Source organism: Brettanomyces bruxellensis, chromosome 7, assembly GCF_011074885.1.
Source record: "Brettanomyces bruxellensis chromosome 7, complete sequence".
Lineage (NCBI taxonomy): Eukaryota > Fungi > Ascomycota > Pichiomycetes > Pichiales > Pichiaceae > Brettanomyces > Brettanomyces bruxellensis.
Window position 1 is genome coordinate 1,344,082 of NC_054688.1, and position 19,956 is coordinate 1,364,037.

Here is a 19,956-nt window from a genome sequence, read left to right on the forward strand (position 1 = left end):
CGATCAGACGCCACAAAATAAAAGCCCGTCTAACTTGATTCTAACTAGTTCTAACTTGTTATGGCTTTATTTATGCTTGTTCTTCGTAGCTTTTGATTCATCCTTATTTTGTCTTGCTTGATTTTGATCTAATATTGCATTATCCTGCATTCAGCATCCTAATTTTTAACTAACTTTCATGTTGCTATCCTTTCTAGTTTGTATCCTCTTTCACAAATATACTAATTCCTCGTTATTTTTCATCTTCAATATCCTCTTTCACCCTCGATATCCACTTTCATCCTTGATATCTTCTTTCATCCTCATTATTCCTTCTATTCCTATTCCTCCATTTACTCTTACAATATTCTTCCTCACATCATTTTTCCTGCTCATTTCCGTCAGTTTTCTTTTCTGAACCTTTTATCTGGTGTTGAACTCTTTTCCAGAACCCATTCACGTTTGCCGAAAATGGAGTTTCGCTTTTCTCCTCAGTAGTCTGTTTATCTTGACTCCCAGACTCATCCATTTTGGGGCTTTGAGAAACCTTCTTTTTCTCCTCTACTCCGCCACCCCACTTTTCAAAAATGCTCTTGAGCAGTTTTCCTGCTCCTTCTGTCTCTTGATGTTTGTATAATTCTGTTCCAACGTGAACCGGATCAAAGAAATTGAAAAGCTCATCTTCCGTATAACGTGCGAAAAGAGAATAATTCACCGTTTTCTTGTACTCGGCAATAAACTTCACGTTGAAATGACTTAACTCATCTTCAAATTGGTTGAGGTTCAACTGCTTCAAGGTCTCCTGCTTGTTTCTGTTAGCCTCAAGAAAGTTATCATACTTGATCGTAGATAGCATTCCTATCAAGTAATCCTCAAACTGGTACCTTATAAAATCATCTCCACCATTATAATTTTCCGAATCTAGGGATAAATTATTGTTGAGAGTCTTCGATCTGCTGCTTGACACATCCTTTTCCCCAGAAATGGTACTGGGTTCACTTTCCATCTTTGCTTTACTGTCCTTTCCTTCCCTTCCCAATCTCTCAAGCATCCTCTTGTTGTCGCTAGTCACTTCACTCACAACATAGTCGATAAATCGCTTATCTTGCCACGTTAATGTCACTGCTTCTTTCAGACTCTTAGACAAAATTTCAAGCTTCACTGTTGGCTCTTTGAAGAAGAAGTTTGTAGCATTAGCTGCAGTGCTTGCTACATTCTTCGAATTCATTTCTACTGTTGTCTCCGTTCCTGTAGTTGAATCGCTTGTTGGTGTTTTGATGTACAATATCACATCAAACCAATCTTTCTTATGCTGTAGAATTATCTCGTTGGATGATCCCACTAAAAACGACACGGTACTCGGGTTGCTCAAATAATCAAGCTGTTGGAGTGTTAAGTAAGGCTGGAAAAAGCCACCTTTGGAAAAAAGCTGAAGTGGCATTCCCACAAACCGCAACATCGATCCTCTATCGCTAGATTTCAACGATGTGGGTGTCTTTAGATTCTTAGAAAGGTTATCTAGAGTCGGGGTTCCGGAATCAGAAAGATTGAGCACTAGATTTGGTATTAATGATAAAAGTGAGTATTGAACATTTGAAAGAACATTGAGGTCTTTGCAAAAAACAAGGATCCTCTTCTCCAAAAGTAGACTCTTGTAAATCACTAAAAGCTTCCGCGTCAAAAGTGTCACGAGATCTTTCAAGTTGAATCCACTGTAAAAGTCACTCTCTCGAATAATCTTCGTATCACCGTCACGTGATGTTCTTGATGACATCTCTGCTTCATCATAAAGCTCATCATCCTGAATTTCAAAGCCGTGCCGGTTGTACAAAAGAGATGCATTGTCGTATAATGCCTTAATGATACTCTTATCGGCGAAATCGAGCTGTTCGAAGTAACTTTTCGTTATGATTCCCAATTTCTCCTTGAGCTGAATTGTTATCGGGTATTTGGTGATCAGAACCACGGATTTTTGAATAACGGATCTTTTAAACTCTTTTTCACCTTGTTTTTGTCTTAGACGCTTGCCCTGCTTCTTCAATTCGTCCATATCCAGTTGCCGAATGCAGGCACATCCAAATAGTGTTGTTAGACCACTGGTTGCAGTTTCTTCAGCTTTCGAATCTCCTTCAATTGGCAAGTTTGGGCATGTCCCGTTGCTTTCATCATATGTTAAGGTAAAATTTGTGAAAGTTTCGTCGAATAAGTGGGCACCATCAGGAAGAGCTTGAAATGGAAGCTGAGGCCATATTTTGGTAAATTTCGCCCGTTTAGTCTGTTCATTGTCCTCAGTAGTGGTATCGTCTAGCCAGTATTCAATTTCCGGTCCTCTCACGTGATGAAAATCCACCACACACATTCCAAATATCAGTTTATCATGCTTTCTCTGTTTGGTTTGTGGTTTAGGCTTGTCTGATGAACCATCTTTGTTTTTAATGCTATCAGGTTTGCTTTTCAATGTAGAAATATTCTTCTTGAATGCATCATCATCCTTTCTCAAACTCTCTGCAGTCTTCCATGGATTATTCTGTGGTGTAATTGCCTCTGTTAATTTTATTGACCCTATTCTTGCTTCTGCTGATTTAACATCTTTTTCACTCATATTTCTGTCAGTACCGTATTTTCAGCTTTAGACAATGCAGGTTAAATGTCAGTTGTGTTACCTTCTCCTCTAATTGCAATATTCCCCTGCAACTGAAGAAAATATCACTTTTTATAAGACAGTACTCAACCAATCATAAACAAAGTGAACGTTCCGTTGTCTGCTTTACTTTACTTTACTTGCCGATTTGACCTAAATTTTTTTCCTACTCCCCTTTCTTTTCCTCTCTTTCTTTTCAAAATCCATTTTCTTCTACGATGCGAAAATTCCATAGCTCTATTTTTCTTGCTTGGGTGTCCACTTTCTCCCACATTCCGGTATGCTCGGCCCCAAATACGAACTACATACGACCACTCTCAACCCTAAAATATACATTGAAAGTCCCAATTTAATTGACATCCACATCATAAGGAAAAGTGCCCTCAGGTCTTGTTTCCTTGTTTTTCTCCGTCCTATTTATAGTTTATATGGGTCAGATAAATATCTCACCAAACTTCCCTCTCCAGAAGCTTCCACAACCTTGTTTAGCCAGCCTAAAAGCGAGCCACCCACCTTTTGTCCTGCTTTTGTATCCATGAGGGCAAAAACAAGCTTCACCAATACATCTTGTTCATCCTGAGACAACTTTGAAATAACACTACTTGCAGTTGATTGTTTTGACGTACTTAAAACATCTAATGCTGCCTGAAGATATGCCGATTTCACCTCATTAGCCGCTCCATACGGTGGGCTTTGAACTGCTGCCTTTATTCCTTGTATTGTGTCTCCTGATGCGGTGCATTGCCTCATTAGTTGAATTGATGGTTGTATATCCTCTAATGTGTATTTTGGTAGTCCGAGATCATCTGGAACAAACTGCTTTTCCGGATCATACTGATCCACATCAATTGACCTCCAGTCGTATTCATCCATGTTATGTGTTCTTGTATGCGTGATATTTCTATGTATTAAGTTCTCACTAAGAATAAATAACTTTAGTCTGAGCGAGCCGAAATAGAAAGCTTAAGGCATTTCTTGCACGTAGAAAAGTAAGAAGAAAAAAAAAGTGGACGGGCCAAAACAAGCCGGGCTGTGCAAAAGCCTCTGCTCTGTTTCTCTGTAGGTGGACCAGATTGAAGTTTTGAGTTATATAAAATTGTATAACAATCAACTATTGCTCATAGGACTTTTATAAATGGATTTGAGCATATCATCCCGTTTTGATGGTTTATATGTTGGTATATAAGTGAGTGAGTAATCAAGACGGCCTCCTAACTTTGCGCGTCGATTGGCGCGTCTATTTGTTTTGCAGAGATAAGAGAAATGAACAGGATGAATTTTTCAGAGATGTAAGTATTGGAGGACTGGGTAACTAATTGAAGTTTGATCTATTTCACTTATATCATTATTTAAGTGATTGTTTTTGCATTAGCAGACTTTATGCAATGTCTTCATTGGGAGACTATCTAGCTAAATACAGCATTGGGAAAGAGAATAAAAAGAGTAAAAAGCGGAAACATAGGGGTGAATATGAGTTAGCAAATCATGAAGTGGACAGCGCAAGTTTGTACGAAGATGAAGACGCAAAAATTGTTGTTGAAAAGAAAAGGAAGGCGAAATCAGGATGGAGAGTTGTTAGAACTGAGGAGACGGTTGAAGTTGAACCAAAGATTTTAGAGGATGGCACATTTGCCGGTTTGCAAACACGTGAGGAAGCAGAGAAGAGCCGAAAATTGAAAGATGAAAAGCTGCGAAGAGAGCAAAAAGAGTTGGAAAACGCTCATAAAACGGCTCCAAATGAAACTGTGTACAGAGACCTTACGGGCAGAAAGCTGAATGCCGATTCCGAAGAATTGAAAGCGCCTATAAGTGCTGAAGAACGAGCAAAGAAGGATAAAATAGAGAAACGAAAAGAGCTGGAAAAGATTAACAGAAGTGAGACTGAAGTGGTAAGAAAGCTTGAAGAATTGGCAAAACTCGATAAAGTGGAGCATGAGGGTCTAAATGTGTATGAGAATGATGAGAAAGTGAATGAAGTGGAAAAGAGAGAGACAAAAAGAGATGATCCAGCTTTGATGTTTGATAAGAAGCTCCGTAGAGATTTTAGCAAAGGTGGAAGCAGGAAATATGTTAGTATTACAGGGAGAAAATTGTACAAAAATGGATTTCCGGCCAACCGTTTCAACATCCGTCCGGGATGGAGGTGGGATGGAGTAGATAGAAGTAACGGATTTGAAAAACGGTGGTTTGAAAAACAAGCCGAAATAAAAGATGGTAAACAGATGAAATACGCGCAGGAATGAAGGGGAAGTATTATAGAGATGGATTGTTACAGGTATACATAAAAGTAATATAATTGAGGCACCAATAAAAGGAGTTATGAGAATGTATTTGTTAGTACACTTAGTGACATAGTTGGGGCAAGGAATAAAAAGAGCTAGTATGGAAAAGGATTGCTTGATACATCCAGTAAAGCAAAGAATGGAAAAAAATATATTTTGCATATGTATTACTTAGTACATTCGGTTACTTAAGGAAGACAAGTAATGTGAAAGAGACTAATATAGAACTGTATTATGACAGAAGAACGCATTTAGTAATGGAAGCAAGGCAAAAAGCTATTATACAAATGTATTATTATGACAGAAGAATACACTCAACAAACAGTAATATAAGTAAGACAAAAAGGTGTGGCACAACCACAGCGGACAAAGATTCAGGATAAAAAGCCAAGCAGAGTCGTATTGCAATATTCATCATCGGGGTGGTGAACAATAAATCTATCTGTAAGTTTGAGATGTGTCAGAAAGATCATTTCTTTCCTCCCTTTAGCACATCCATCAACCTCTGAGAGTCAGCCTTGAGTACAGATGCATTCTTGGACACATTAGTAGGGTCAACAACATCAATTGGGGCTCTTTGGGGGTTGGCATACGTTTGTGTAGGTCCCATGTTAATTCCAGCACTAAGGACGTTGCCAAGAACAGAATTGTAGATGCTCTTGGCGGCTGCCGAGCGGTTGGCAGAGTTATTCTTATTGCTTGATTCGGTACTTTCGGGCTCCTTGGTGCTTTTCTGCTTAGGAGAGTGATGAACATTCTTCTTTGCACCTTCCGGCTTAGCGGCATCTGCATGCTTCTTCTTTATGTTTCCCTTGATCACAGAAAGCAACTCTTTCTTACCGCTAGCCTGCTTCTTAGCAGGGTTAGCTGAGTGTGGATTTGAATCCGACTTAGAGTTTGATTTTGGAGAACTATCTTTTTGCGATGCACCAGGTCTGGCGGATTTCGAATCAAGCTTTGGCTTCGTCTTCGACTTCATCTTCACCTTCGTCTTATCACCTTTACCCTTCTGGCCCTTAGGATGGAACACGAATTGTTTGTGGGTCAAGTTCAACAAGGCGGAAGAATCAACAGTTAGTCCCCTTGGAGTAACCAAGCGGCCATCGAACCTGTTTCCGGTGAGAACAACTTCATCAAACACAACCTGGAGAAGAACCTTTGCCTCAAAGGAGCGGACCCCAACAACTGTTCCCTTTGAGAAAAGAGGAACCTTACCTGAGTCAAGAGCGTACAAAACACGGTCTCCAAGCTCAAAGAACTGCTTTCTCATAAGCAGGAAGCCCTTTGACGGATTGAAAACGGCTGTTCTTGGAATGCCCTTGACACCCTTATGGTTTTGTGGGTGAGGTTGCTGCACATAGTCCGTTATTTGCTTCTCTACAACGCCAATTCCAAACTTGGTGAGCGAGTCGGACGTCAAGGTGACTTTGATAAAGTTTGCCTTGATCTCCCGCAAGTATTTGTGGATTGCACGCAGCTTGTCATCCAGTTGCTTGTCAGAAAAGCCCCGGAAGATGTCGGTGGCCTTAGGAATGGAGTTTCCCCTGTATTTCTGCAAAGCCCGGAACACATCCGGGAATTTCTTCATGTAGTCATTGATTGTTGCAACTGCTAGATCGCTAAACTCCCAGGACCGGCCCTGTTTCTTTGTGTATCCCAACACTTTGAGTTGCTTTCCTTCAAACTTGAGACCTAAGCCAACATCCTCGCGCCTCATGCCCTTTGGAGCGTAGATGAGGTACATGGATGTGATTTTTGAAAGAAGCATCGTCGAAATGTGCAACATTCGGCAAACCTGGCTCATGCTGTGGTACCTCAATGCATGTCGCTCGTATTGAGCCCTCAAAGTGCCGAAGTTCGGCTCCTTCTCGGTTCCAGCCGGTTTTCGGATCGATAAAGCGAGTTTCTTGTTTCCATCCGAGTATCCAACAACTTTGGCAGGAGATCCATACGCAAAAGATCCCAAGAAAACAACCTCCGTTCCAATTGGGTACGCATCTTCAAGTTTTGTGGCTGCTTTTTCCTTGAAACGCAAATCCTTGTGCACAACATCTTCCACTATCAACTGAAGAGGGAAGCAGTCGAGCTTGTCGGAAAACATCTTCACATAAGCACCATCCTTTGTTGGTGCAAGGCCAACCACCTTCCTCATGTAGGCCAAACCTTCAACCATTGTACCATCCTTGTGGTGAGGCTCATGTCCGATCAAGTTCTCCTGAGATTCCGAGTTTCCAACATTTGCTTCTTCCTCCTCCTCCTTCTCACTGGCAAACCTTAACCCTTTCTTCACCTTCATCTGGTATATGACCTCTCTTCTATCCTTCTCATAGCCACTCTTGTCCGTTCCCTGCAATTCTGTAGTCACGATCTGATCCTTGCCCCTTCTGCGAATAAATTCGAATCTCTTGTTTCCATCGTCAATGTGGCACAACTTGTACTCACGCAAGTACGGGTAGTTCGCATAGATGATGTTTCCCAAGTGCTGTTTGGCAAACTGTTCCACAGAAAGTCCCTTGTAGATGTTTTTCAAGGTGAGGATCATCGACACAGAACGCGAGGGCTGCTGGAAAACACACAAATGTGCATACTCCAGTTTTGCCGTGTATGGGATGGTGCTCAAGGTCGGGAAACCGGCCAAAGCATGCTTTCCGGATAGTGCATCCTTGCACATGCCCTTCACATAGGTGAGTCCCTTCATGGATGGAAGCTCAAACACAGATTGCACACACCTGGATTCGAAATCGGGAAGCCACTCTGGGAGAGGAGACCGAATTGGATTCTTGACCTGAGGATTGAACTGGAAGAGAAGATTGCGGCCAAAGGTGTTTCTCTGTTTTTCCTCCGGCGTCAAATACTTGTCTAAGGGCGTCATCACTTTAATCAGCCTTTTCTCATCAACAAACGAGAGAAGAACAACCGCCTCCCAGGGGGCAGTCTTACCGTTCATGTCTGTTTCGCAGTCATTTGGGTAGAAGTCAATGATTGGAGACTTAGCATCTGTCATAAGTTCCTGGTAGCATGCCGGAAGAAGCCGGCGGGATCTGGCTGGAAGAACTCCCATTAACTGCTGAAAAGGCTTGAAAGGCTGTCCCATCTTGAAGTTTAGCTTCACGCCCAAACCACGTGACACATCCGAGATTCTTGGGGCGTAATGATAGTGGTAATACCAGGGCCACGAGCAAACACCCTTGTAGTAGTAGTTGAGCACCCATTGAAGACCTTCGACATAGTTCTCGGTCAAGTCCGTGATCTTGTCCTCGTCGTCCAACGTGAAATGAAGTTTTTCCTTGTAGTACTGGTTCTTCCAGTCCAAGAACTTCTTGTTGTAGAGGTCTTTCTCCTCTGTCAAAGTCTTCTCACTGTCCACCACAATACTCCGCTGGTACCTCTTGAATTGCGAGTGGATGTCCTCTGCCCTCTGCTTGAATTCATCGTCACTCTCGTTTGCACTGATTCCATCGATGTCGATCTTGGCCGTGTATGTGTTCTTCGAGGCACTGTGTAAAATCACAACGCCAACATCAAACGCCAGCTTCTTGATGAAGTCACGATTGGTTGCATCCTCAAAGAAATCGGCCGGCAACTGCAAAGACGGGATCTTGCTCTCATCTTCCTGCATGTCCTTGATGGAAAACTTGTTGTTGTACAGGGGAAGAAGCCACGACCTTATATGGCCAACCATCTTCTTCTGCTGCTTTATTAGAAGCTCACGGCCCTCTCTTTCTCTCTTCCTTGCACCATGATGCGACACGTTCTCCAACTGGTAGTTAAACCAGTCCACATCAACTGATCCACGCTCAAAGTTATCAAGCTCGAAAACCGACAAGATGTCCAACCATATTTTCAACCGCTTCATGTTGATCGTGCCACTCTCGTTGATGTAGCCATCGGAGCGCCTCATGGCCTCCTTGAACGTCTCTATAAGAAGAGGAAATGCACCGTGATTGAGGTGCAAATCCGGCAAGTTCGGGAGGAAATCGTTACCGATCACGTACATGATCAAGATGAAATCGTCCAGAATCCGCTCGAAGTCGTACTTGAACGATATCTGGTCCTGCAAATCCTTGAACTCCTCCCCAAGATACTCACGCACAAGCGATATGTGAAGCAAATAGAACTTCTGCTTCGAGAGATCAGACGATGGAGTGCCTCTGTTTCGGCCAAACGTCACTTCCTCACGAAGAAGTGCAAAATGTGGCTCGTGCGATGCCAAGCCAAGCATGATCAAGTCCGCATCAAGCCCGTACACACAGTGTCTTGTATTTGGGTCGTACCCTGGCTGTGCACGGTGCACACGGATGTATTCCATGATTTTATGCTCTCCTTCACCTGGAACTTCCTGTCCCGATAGGATCACCTGGATGCTTTGCCAGTTAGAGTCTGTCGAAACTTTCTGGTTGATGTAGTACTTCAAGTGCTCGGTGACCTTTGCCATGAAGTCTGTACCTGGAGTGATTGCATTCGAATCAAAAGGTGCCTCTTTAGGAATTTCATCTCCTCTCTCAATTGCCTTTTTCATGTTTTGCTCCGCCTCCACGGCCGAACGGAATCTTCTAGCACGCTGTTGGTTCATCTTTGCCCTTGGTGCGACACCATCGATTGCCATGTAAAACACTTTTTTTGGTTTGATCAAGTTAAATAGATGGTCGATGTACGCAAAAATTGCTCCGAACATCTGCTCTTCCGATAAATGAATAATGGTTCCGTCATTCGTGTGTGTGCAGTTATGAAGAATCGAATTCATATCGAGATACATGTTGTCGAACTCGATCATCTCTTGCCCATCCACTTCTTGGGATGTTAATGGCCATCTCTCTGAGATAAACCTGAAGAATTTTGGAATACCCATCTTTCAATTGATTAATTCAGATGATCTTCTTCTTTTCTTATCCTTTTTCCTGTCGTATCTTCCGCTGTGTAGAAAAGTTACTCTAAGGCTTGTTCCGATTGAAGATTGTTATGTGCTCTAGCGAATTTGTAACTCCTTTTCAAGCGAGAAGCAGTAATTCATGTATTGAATTATGTGTGTACTTGCTTTTCGCTTCCCCCGTAATTTTTTTTTTTTTTTTTGCTAATTTCATGTTTCCAAAACTCACACGCTCTCTTTTTTTCCTCTTTATTTTTCCCTCAAAAATCACGACGTATACAAAACAGGTTGTCCCTACTATTTTTTCCTCTCCCAACTCAGCCGACCAGCTGCTTTCGGCATGCTGCCTCCACTGTGAACGTTTTTTTCGTTTTTTTTTTCACTATTTTTTTGTTCCTCGACACACTAAATTTTTCCCGTACATCAGCTCTCCCTAAGCGCCATATAACCAAGCAAGAAATTAACCCAGAAAGTTTAAAAGAACCTCCCAATCCGTATTCAAGCTTCTTTTAAGTGAATACTGTCCTGTTTCCAAAATTCCTAATCATTGCTTATCGAAATATTACCCATATCCGGCTGTTGGTACTTATTTTCTTGATATTTAATTGCAGTCATGAAGGGAATCCCACTATTCCAATTAGTCCCTGCTACACCAGGCTCGTAATTTTTTTTTTTTTCTCCCTTCTCAAAACTTCTCTTTTTTCAGTCCACTGAAACATGTAAATAAATCAGAAGTGATAGATTTGTATCTACTACCTTTCCGAATCTCAATCTGCAACGCCAAAATAGCGCTAATTTTGCAGAGTTTTACCTAAATTCAATCCAACACTGTGTCTAAGGAGGAGTATCCATACATATTTTCTAAGGATTACCATCTGTTGAAGTGAAAATGTTTGGTAATAAGTCTTCGAGCTTTTCTTTTGGCTCAGGTGCCAATAAGCCTACAAGTGGAGGTTTTTCCTTTGGAAATAATAGTAACAACAGCAATGCTAATGCTAACAAGCCGGCGTTCTCCTTTGGAAACTCAAACACCAACACAAATACTGCGAATAAACCGTTGTTTGGTGCTCAAAACACGAACACCCAGACTTCAAACTCTGGCTTTGGTTTTGGTTCCAACAATAACAACAATGGCAACACTGGGAATACTGGCTTTGGCTTTGGAGCAAATAGTAACAATAATAACGGCAATAATAACTCTGGAAATACTGGCTTTGGTTTTGGCAATAATAATGCAAATAAGACAGGATTCGGTCTTGGAGGTAGCACGAACAACAATACAGCAGCAAAGCCTGCATTTAGCTTTGGAGCTAATACAAACAATACTGCTTCAAAGCCAAGTTTCGGCTTTGGAAATAATGCAAACGCTAGTTCCTCAAAGCCAGCTTTTGGATTCGGAAATACTGCAACTAACACTGCCGCTAAACCCGGTTTTAGTTTTGGAAATAATACCGCCAGTACGGGTTCAAAGCCTGGCTTTGGTTTTGGAAATAATGCAAGCACTGCATCAAAGCCAGGTTTCAGCTTTGGAAATAACAATAATTCTACATCCACTAGCACTGGAACTGCCAGTGGTGGTTTGTTTGGAAATAAACCTGCTACAGGTGGTGGTCTGTTTGGCAATAACACAAATAGCAACACAAATGGAGGTATGTTTGCCAGTAAACCTAGTGGAGGACTTTTTGGAAGTGGTACCAACAATAATTCTACGAGTTTGTTTGGAAACAAAGGTCCTAGTAATGGTTTAGGGAACAGTGGGGGTCTGTTTGGCAATAATAACAACAACGGAATGTTTGGAAACAATAATAATAACAATAATCAACAAATCCCACAGCTCACATCAATGACCAAAGTGAGTGATCTTCCTGACGGTCTCAAAAATCAGCTTGTGCAGTTGGATGAGTATATTCAAACGGAAATGTCTATTGCAGAGTATCTTAAAAGCAACGAGAAAGAGCACAGTGAGTTGATAGATAGTATACCACGAGACATACGGTATTTGGAGAAGAAGTCATCATCCACAGGTCAAGCATTAAACAGCGATTTGCACTTTATTGAGAGTTTCAAGGCGAAAACTTTAGAAAGCTTTAACGATTGGGTCGAGAAGCTGATCAAGGTGTATCTACAATTGACAAATCCAATGTCCAGTAATGTTTCTAACGACCAGACTCAATCTTCTTCCTCATCTAATGTTGTCATAGGAATCAACGGTGTGAGAAAGGTAGATCCAGCTACCGATGCTAAAAACGGCCAGATCAACAGCAATGGAAGTAAGAATGGAGCTCAATCTTCAAGTACAAACCAAGCTGCACCACTGAATGTTACACAGATCATAAATTTATACTATCTAACCAAGATCGATGACTTCAAGGATAGCATATCTAAGTATGAGGTGATTCTTAAAGAAGTAGAAGATTCCATAAATTCGTTGGACAAATCACTTTTAGACGGAAGGCGTGGAGCATCTGCCTTGAATGATAATTATGGTCTTGAAATGATTGTTTCCACACTTCGTGAAGAGTTCAAGTTATACGTCGAGTTGGCAAACGAGTTTGCGGAAATACATCATGATGTAAAGCATATAGTAGGTGGTCCTGAGGCTTTTTAAGAGAAGCCTTCCGAAACTTTTGGCATTGACTGATAGAATTTGTATTATTATGTGAATATAATTCTTGGAAACGAATTGTGCAACAGTAGTGAATAATTAAGACTAAATAGTAAACCCAGTAATTATATTTAGTAATTGGATTTAGTAATTAGGTTCATCTATAGGATTGTCTCTTTTTTCCGGATTTCGCTCTTCTCACTTTCTATCGTTCCATCCAATTTCGCGCGTTCTTCATGGTCCTTATTTTCCTCATCATGTATCACTTTTTATAGCACTAAGTATTAAACTACGAAGCATTAATAGCATCTTTGGTCAAGACAACTTGCTTCAATTACGAACATGTCTGCAGAAGGTGACACCATTACATATGAGCAAAGAAGGAAAAGATTGTTGATTTGCCATTTGCTTCAAAGCCCAGACGCTAAGCTTGCTATGATTATGAAAAAAGATTTTGCAAACTTCAGCACGAAAGATGACAAGGATGAGAAAGACTACCGCACGATTTCAGAGGTGGAAACGCATCTCTTCAATGTCCTCCTCAATAGAGAAGAATTATGATTATGGGAGAACTTGAAAATGTACTAGAAATCTGTATGCTTAATGATAATGATTACATCGACAAACGCCCGGTATTTCAGCTTCTGGTAAGCTATTTCCGGTGAATTTACAATCTGGATATCTCTATTAGGACTCTAATATACAATTGTGCGTATATGTGGCCTCTTACTGCCTTTGAATACACTAAGTCAAAGCTTTTATCTCCTCCTATTGTTTAAATAGCCAGAACGCGTTGGCTGTGCTTTTCTACGGGGAGGGAGAAATCCAGACTTCGATGGCCTGGACCCTCTATTTTGGTTATTTGATGAGTGATGATGGCCATGTCTGTTGTTGGATTTGTTGTGGCTGTAATTATTATCATGTCTTGCTTCGTATGATGAGCCTGCATTGTCTGAAAATTTGCGTCTTTTTCTCATAGATGAACTTTTATCGGATCTTCTCTTCCTCTTTCTACTGGAGGAATAGTCCTCGGATGATTCTCTGTTTGCATAGCTCCTCTCAGTGTTGTCATCACGGTATCTATCATGATGCCGCCTTTTAACTTCGGATAATCGCACTCTGTACAGATTGCGAAACTCACGCGGGAGATTTTCACCTGTGAATGCCGATCCATTGATGTTTGGAGTGCGCGAAACTCTAGGAAATGGGCAATTATCACCAAAATGGCCCTCGTGTCCGCAATTATAGCAGAATATCAATCCACTTGGATACATATCTCGTCTCACCGAGGAATCATGCGAGATCTTCTTTACTATGTAACTTCTCCATATGTTTGGGCATCTATCCGTTGAATGTGTGCGTGAATTGCAATATGTGCAGTAGTTGTAGTGTCTTTTATCAGGGCAGTTATTACGATAATGGCCTTTTTTGCCACAGTTTGAGCAAACCATGGATATTGGGCATTGTGATTCATAGTGGTCTCCAACTTTTCCGCACAGATGACAAACAACAACCGTACATTTGGCTCGTTTGTGTCCTCTTTGGTGGCAATTTGAACATATTGGTTCCGAAGCATCTGGATCCGCAACTCCAAAATATCGGCCTTCTCCCCGGAGCTCTGCAAGTTCATCATTATTGTTATTAACGTCTTTAAATGATGGTGCGTATGAAAGATCGTTGTTATTGCCTGGAATCGTCAGTTCTGGAACTTTTATGTCTTCTATGTTTTCATCTTCTAAATTTATACTATGAACCTGCTTTTCAGCATTAGGCTGCTTTTCTTGCTCCTCTGTACCATTTACTTCATGTTTTTTCTTTTCATGAATGTCCGCTTGATTAATATCATCTCCTTTATTCTCTTTAGTTTCTTCTTCTGTATGCTTTTGCGCATTTTCATCTTCACTATTTTTTTGTGATTGCCCTTTGTTAACCGTCTTCTCTGACAGAATTTCTAATCGGTTTGTCTCACTATCTTCTGTGCTCATTGTATTATGTATATTCGTTTGTAGTCAGTTCTAACCGCATTTATATCCAAAAGATGTTGTTACCCTTCTGAATTTCTGCATGGTAATAATATATCTTCAAGATGTATTTATTTATGTTTTTTTTTTTGCTTTTTTTTTTCAGCCAACGTTACCCGGATGCATGCCCGATACTTGACTTCATCACTATCACTGTCTGGCGGTTAGTCATTGGTTAATTAGATTAGTCGTAATGGGAAATATGACGAAACACCAAAACTTTTGCAGTTTGAGATGTGGCAATATATAGACACACATCTACATCAATTCGACGTATTTTGAGGATGCTTTATAGTGCTTGTCGCAGAAGATGACACAGACAAATTGAAATTTCAAATAAATATACATTGACCTCATATGTGACCTCTCTGTCCGTATCCACAAAGTGCCTATCAAGGAATTTGGTTAGTTATACCGTTTTAGTTAGCCACCTTTTGTTTCCAACTGGATGAAAACTCTTTATCCAAGTTCTTGAAGCGGCAGTTTCATTATGTCTTATTGTGCACGTGACAATTAATACACGTCTAATGTGTGTTTTTATTTCGTACGACTTCAAAAAAAAACTGGATTTAATTCAATATTTACACCATAGCATCATCAGCCAGTTGATTTACCTATATTTTACGAACCCCTGATCCTCCCTTGCAATGCCTATAGTATTATTTGGAGCATCAAACGTTCCGAGATATCCATTAACGAAATCCTGTTCGCGCCAAGCTGGTGTTTGCTCACTATTTCCTGCATGCCAATTTGAGCATCTGGAGCGGAATTGAAAAATTTAGACTGGGTGAAAAAATTGTCAGGAAGTATGGTGGTTTTTTTGCAGTATTTTTTTGTCTTCCAGACGAAAACTCAGAAAGTGTGCAGTATTGATTACCCTTATGAAGGGTTAAACTCCGCAAACTTTAAGCCATATACCCACCGTGAACTATATTTCTGGACTAGCGTCTATTTTTATTGTTTCAAGGAAAGAAACGAAATAACACGAACCAAGCATGAGTGAAGACAAAAAAGCTGAGGTGAAAAGTGAAGAAAAGAAGAATGTGGAGAACAAGAACCAGAAGAAGTCTAAGAAGGTCAAGAAGCAGGGGGATGTTGTTAAGAGACCAGTTTTACTTGATCCAACTCCTTCATTCATCGACGAGAGAATGAAGGTTTTCGACGAGTTGAAGGAGAAGTTCAACAAGGATATTGAAGCCAAAGATCACAGCGAAATTGACATCACTCTTCCCGATGGTTCAGTTAAGAAAGGTCAGGCCTGGAAAACTACCCCTCTGGATATTGCCAAGGAGATTGGTACATCTTTCCAGAAAAGACAGGTTGTTGCCAAAGTTGACGATGAGCTTTGGGATTTGAACAAGCCAATTGAGAAAAGCAGCAAGTTGGTGTTTTTCGACTTCACCACACCAGAGGGCCGTAAAGTTTTCTGGCATTCGTCAGCCCACATTCTTGGTGAGGGATGTGAACGTCACTTTGGTGCATTGTTGTGCTTTGGACCTCCAACAGATGAAGGTTTCTTCTATGATATGTCGATCGACGAAGGAAAAACTTCGGTTGCCCAGCAAGACTTCGCTGGAATTGAGCAAGCTTGCAACATGGCAATCAAGGAGAAACAGCCATTTGAGAGAGTTGAGGTCACGAAAGCTGACTTGAGAAAGTTGTTCTCCTACAACAAGTACAAGTTGGCATTGATCGAAAAGAAGGTGGCTGAGGATGAGAAGACTACCGTCTACAGATGTGGTACATTGATCGATCTATGCAGAGGTCCTCATATTGCGGACACAGGTCGTGTCAAGGCCTTTAAGGTTGTCAAGAACTCGTCATCCTATTGGTTGGGTGATAAAAACAACGAGTCCTTGCAGAGAATTTACGGTATTTCGTTCCCTGACAAAAAGCAGATGAAAGAGCACCTGAAGTTTTTGGCTGAGGCTGCAGCTCGTGACCACAGAAAGATCGGACGTGAGCAGGAGCTTTTCTTCTTCAACGAGATGTCTCCAGGTTCGGCCTTCTGGCTTCCTCATGGTACCAGGATATACAACACTTTGATGTCATTCATCAGAGGACAGTATAGAAAGCGTGGCTACCAGGAGGTTATCACTCCAAACATGTACAATGCCAAGTTGTGGATGACCTCCGGTCACTGGGGTAACTACAAGGAGAACATGTTCACCTTTGACGTTGAGAAGGAGACCTACGGTTTGAAACCAATGAACTGTCCAGGACATTGTTTGATGTTCAAAGAAAGAGAGAGATCCTACAGGGAGCTCCCATGGAGAGTTGCAGACTTTGGTGTTTTGCACAGAAACGAGTTTTCCGGTGCCTTGACTGGTTTGACACGTGTCAGAAGATTCCAGCAGGATGACACGCATATTTTCTGCACTGAGGATCAGATTGGTTCAGAAATCATGGGTGTCTTCGACTTCTTGAAGTACGTCTATGGAGTTTTCGGTTTCAAGTTCCGTATGGAGTTGTCCACGAGGCCAGAAAAGTACGTCGGTGAGATTGCCGTCTGGGATAACGCTGAAAAGATGTTGAAGGAGTCTTTGAACAACTGGGGTGGAAACTGGGACATCAACGAAGGTGATGGTGCTTTCTACGGCCCAAAGATCGATATCATGATCTCAGATGCCTTGAGTAGATGGCATCAGTGCGCTACTATCCAGTTGGACTTCCAACTTCCTCGTAGATTCGATTTACAGTACAGATCCAATGATGAGGATGGAAGTCTCAAGAGACCTGTTATGATTCACAGAGCCATCTTGGGTTCTGTCGAACGTATGACTGCCATCTTGACAGAGCACTATGCTGGAAAATGGCCTTTCTGGCTTTCTCCAAGACAGATTCTGGTTGTGCCTGTTGGTGTTAAGTACTTTGACTATGCCCACGAGGTTCAGCAGAAATTGTGGAATGCCGGATTCTATGCTGAGGATGATCTCTCCGGAAATACATTGCAGAAGAAGATCAGAAACGGCCAGATGTTGAAGTACAACTTCATCTTTATTGTTGGAGAGCAAGAGATGACTAGTGCTTCTGTGAATATCAGAAACAGGGATATCCAGGACTTGCAGAAGAAGAATAACGCTGTCAAACTCGATGATGTTATTCCACAGTTGCAGAAGTTGAAGGAGGACAAGCGTCAAGATAACAAGTTGATCTGAGCCTACAACCAATTTTGGCTTCGTCAATATTTCTTTTGTCTGTTTTCACTCTTTTCAACCTTTTGCTTTTCCATCGGTCAACCTAATTCTTTTTTTTCTTTTTTTTTTTGATTGCCCATATCTTTCATTGTGTTTTGGGTTTTGTTCTTATGTTTTCTTCATAGGCACTTCTGAGCATTAAGTCTTTTTGCCTAGGACGATCTGAATATTAGAATTAAGCTTTCTGTACATGTCATCTGCGTAGAAATGAATGTGGCACAGTTGTATTTCTACCGACGCGTCTATATACGACTATTTTTTGGCGCACACTTTGGGAAGCATACATTACGATGGGCCCGATTTGCAATTCTAAACCAATCTACTTACATTTTTCTCGCTTCTTTTCTCTTTCCCCGTTATTTTTTGGTCACCATACTATGTCCAACTATCCTTTTCATTGCCTTTATTTTTATCGTATTTAACCTTGGTGTCATATAATCTTCCTTTACCCACTGTATTTTGGACTGAATACATAAAATTATTCAAGCAAACTGCTTTTGGAAGTAAATATCCTTCCAAAGTCTACATTCATACCGGATCATAGCAAGAATCATTCTCATTTCTGTTATTATTCTAGGGCCTGAATTGATGGCATTTCACCTATCAATCATCTGACGACGAAATACTGTCTTTTGCAATCAGCTTTGCCTATCTCAAGAACTTATCAATGAAACTCACCTTGCCTCTCCGTGTTGCAAAAGAATTGAAATCCGAGATTGCTCGTTCCAAAAATGCTACTCTTTCAGACCTCAAAACAAAACTTTTAACATTGACTCAGGATGCGGAGCGTCCTTCCACAGAGTATGAGACTGAAATTCCTCTGAAAAGTCACAACAAAACAAGAGATTTTTTTGCCTCGAATACCAATGATGCCCATACACATAAGAATGAATCATCGTCGTCGTTTCGGACTTTTCATGAAAGCAAAGGTTCAGCTCGTCAATTTCCTGAGCATCGTAGCAAAGCCAAGTATAATAGAAAAAGGACAAAAGTCAATAAGTCACACTCAAAATTTGCACCAATTAGTTGGGAACAAGGATTTACAAGCTCGGAAGATGTTCCCAAAGCGAAGACTTCATATCAGGCGAAAAGTGAATTTGATGCCATGATCAAGGACTGGATTAGCACAAATTGGCTCAATGCAGACAAACTTTCGATTCAAAAGAAGCCTTGTCACTTTCTGATACACGATAGACTTGCGTTTAATGGTTTATCTGTTTTCAATGCTGTACTCTTAAATTTTAGAAAGCAGTTCCCTGATTTAAGGTTCTCCGGGAAAAATCTTAGACAACGCTGGCATGATGAGTTTTGTACTATGTCAATCTGTGGTCATAGGGAGGATACTGAAGTTATTAGAAAAATGTTACGTGAGTTAGTGAAAACTGTATTTATGCCGTCTTTCAAACTTTGCAATAAGAATCCGGGGGTTTTGGATTCGTATATCACAAAAGCAGATTTCGAGTTGGCCATAAATGATACGCTTCGTCGTTGTATCAGGGCTAATAAAAGAATGATTAACTACCTTAAAAATTTTGAAAATCTTAACCCAAATAATAGTTTTACATACATTAAGGATAGGGAGCTTTCCCTTCTCCCTGCGTTGGATTACCAGTCGCTTGTTCATAATTCGAGAGAGAATACAGGCGTATTCAATAAATTTTCCGTTCTCCAATATGATTACATTTTTGGAAACAAAGTTAATGATTTTAAAAACTTAAAGAAAGTTGAGGACATTATGGATTCAATCCCGTCAAAGAAAAATCCTTATTTTATAATTATGACAGGTGATAAACAGACTTCTCTAGAATATTACAGATTACTTAAATTGATGCGGCAAACTAATGACGATGCATCTTCATTCACAAAAAAGGGATGCGTTGTATATTTAAATGAAAAACCTGGTTCTGAAACGTCCAGCTTTTTCCCTCCTGATAAGAAAAAAAATGTGGATTATGGTTCTCAGCTGTATAATATTATTGATCACTTTGGTGAGGTTTACGATGTACTGGAAGCTCTTTGAAATTAATGGTATACTTTATGATGTTTTTATAAATGGATTTATTTTTTGCATGCTTCTTCTACGAGGTATAAAGCATGGATTTAAAGCAGATATATTGTAGTACTGTAATATTGTTTGATGCTTCGGTAAATTTTCTGATAAAGTTAGTTTTTAGAAACAATGTATCTTAAGTTGATAGAAACAATATGTCCGTCTCATCTGGATAAAAATATGTGTATTGGATCTATTTCGGTCTTAATCCATCGGACTAGAAAATATGGAAGCAGCACAGAATAAGCTCCCGTTTAAGAATCGTTATTTTTTATTCTTTTCTTTTGCTACTGATATATAACTATCATTTAGCA

General features: G+C 40.6%; 9 protein-coding genes across 9 annotated transcripts; 5 read left to right on the forward strand and 4 right to left on the reverse strand.

The window, feature by feature from the left end:
- Window positions 1-358: 358 nt before the first annotated feature.
- Window positions 359-2,581, reverse strand: BRETT_005054 (uncharacterized protein; the record flags this gene model as incomplete). Its single annotated transcript, XM_041283539.1, has 1 exon — window positions 359-2,581. One exon carries the CDS (start codon window positions 2,579-2,581, stop codon window positions 359-361), a length of 2,223 nt encoding a protein of 740 aa, XP_041136891.1.
- A 456-nt stretch (window positions 2,582-3,037) lies between these two features.
- BRETT_005055 (uncharacterized protein) lies at window positions 3,038-3,493 on the reverse strand (the record flags this gene model as incomplete). Its single annotated transcript, XM_041283540.1, has 1 exon — window positions 3,038-3,493. One exon carries the CDS (start codon window positions 3,491-3,493, stop codon window positions 3,038-3,040), a length of 456 nt encoding a protein of 151 aa, XP_041136892.1.
- Window positions 3,494-4,005: 512 nt separating this feature from the next.
- Window positions 4,006-4,863, forward strand: BRETT_005056 (uncharacterized protein; the record flags this gene model as incomplete). Its single annotated transcript, XM_041283541.1, has 1 exon — window positions 4,006-4,863. One exon carries the CDS (start codon window positions 4,006-4,008, stop codon window positions 4,861-4,863), a length of 858 nt encoding a protein of 285 aa, XP_041136893.1.
- Window positions 4,864-5,371: 508 nt separating this feature from the next.
- On the reverse strand, window positions 5,372-9,751 carry BRETT_005057 (uncharacterized protein; the record flags this gene model as incomplete). The annotated part of the gene is made up of 1 exon (XM_041283542.1): window positions 5,372-9,751. The coding sequence occupies one exon, from the start codon at window positions 9,749-9,751 to the stop codon at window positions 5,372-5,374; it is 4,380 nt and encodes a 1,459-aa protein (XP_041136894.1).
- A 907-nt stretch (window positions 9,752-10,658) lies between these two features.
- Window positions 10,659-12,377, forward strand: BRETT_005058 (uncharacterized protein; the record flags this gene model as incomplete). Its single annotated transcript, XM_041283543.1, has 1 exon — window positions 10,659-12,377. The coding sequence occupies one exon, from the start codon at window positions 10,659-10,661 to the stop codon at window positions 12,375-12,377; it is 1,719 nt and encodes a 572-aa protein (XP_041136895.1).
- A 339-nt stretch (window positions 12,378-12,716) lies between these two features.
- Window positions 12,717-12,935, forward strand: BRETT_005059 (uncharacterized protein; the record flags this gene model as incomplete). The annotated part of the gene is made up of 1 exon (XM_041283544.1): window positions 12,717-12,935. The coding sequence occupies one exon, from the start codon at window positions 12,717-12,719 to the stop codon at window positions 12,933-12,935; it is 219 nt and encodes a 72-aa protein (XP_041136896.1).
- Window positions 12,936-13,132: 197 nt separating this feature from the next.
- BRETT_005060 (uncharacterized protein) lies at window positions 13,133-14,359 on the reverse strand (the record flags this gene model as incomplete). Its single annotated transcript, XM_041283545.1, has 1 exon — window positions 13,133-14,359. The coding sequence occupies one exon, from the start codon at window positions 14,357-14,359 to the stop codon at window positions 13,133-13,135; it is 1,227 nt and encodes a 408-aa protein (XP_041136897.1).
- A 1,031-nt stretch (window positions 14,360-15,390) lies between these two features.
- THS1 (threonyl-tRNA synthetase) lies at window positions 15,391-17,553 on the forward strand (the record flags this gene model as incomplete). The annotated part of the gene is made up of 1 exon (XM_041283546.1): window positions 15,391-17,553. One exon carries the CDS (start codon window positions 15,391-15,393, stop codon window positions 17,551-17,553), a length of 2,163 nt encoding a protein of 720 aa, XP_041136898.1.
- Window positions 17,554-18,259: 706 nt separating this feature from the next.
- On the forward strand, window positions 18,260-19,612 carry BRETT_005062 (uncharacterized protein; the record flags this gene model as incomplete). Its single annotated transcript, XM_041283547.1, has 1 exon — window positions 18,260-19,612. The coding sequence occupies one exon, from the start codon at window positions 18,260-18,262 to the stop codon at window positions 19,610-19,612; it is 1,353 nt and encodes a 450-aa protein (XP_041136899.1).
- Window positions 19,613-19,956: the final 344 nt, after the last annotated feature.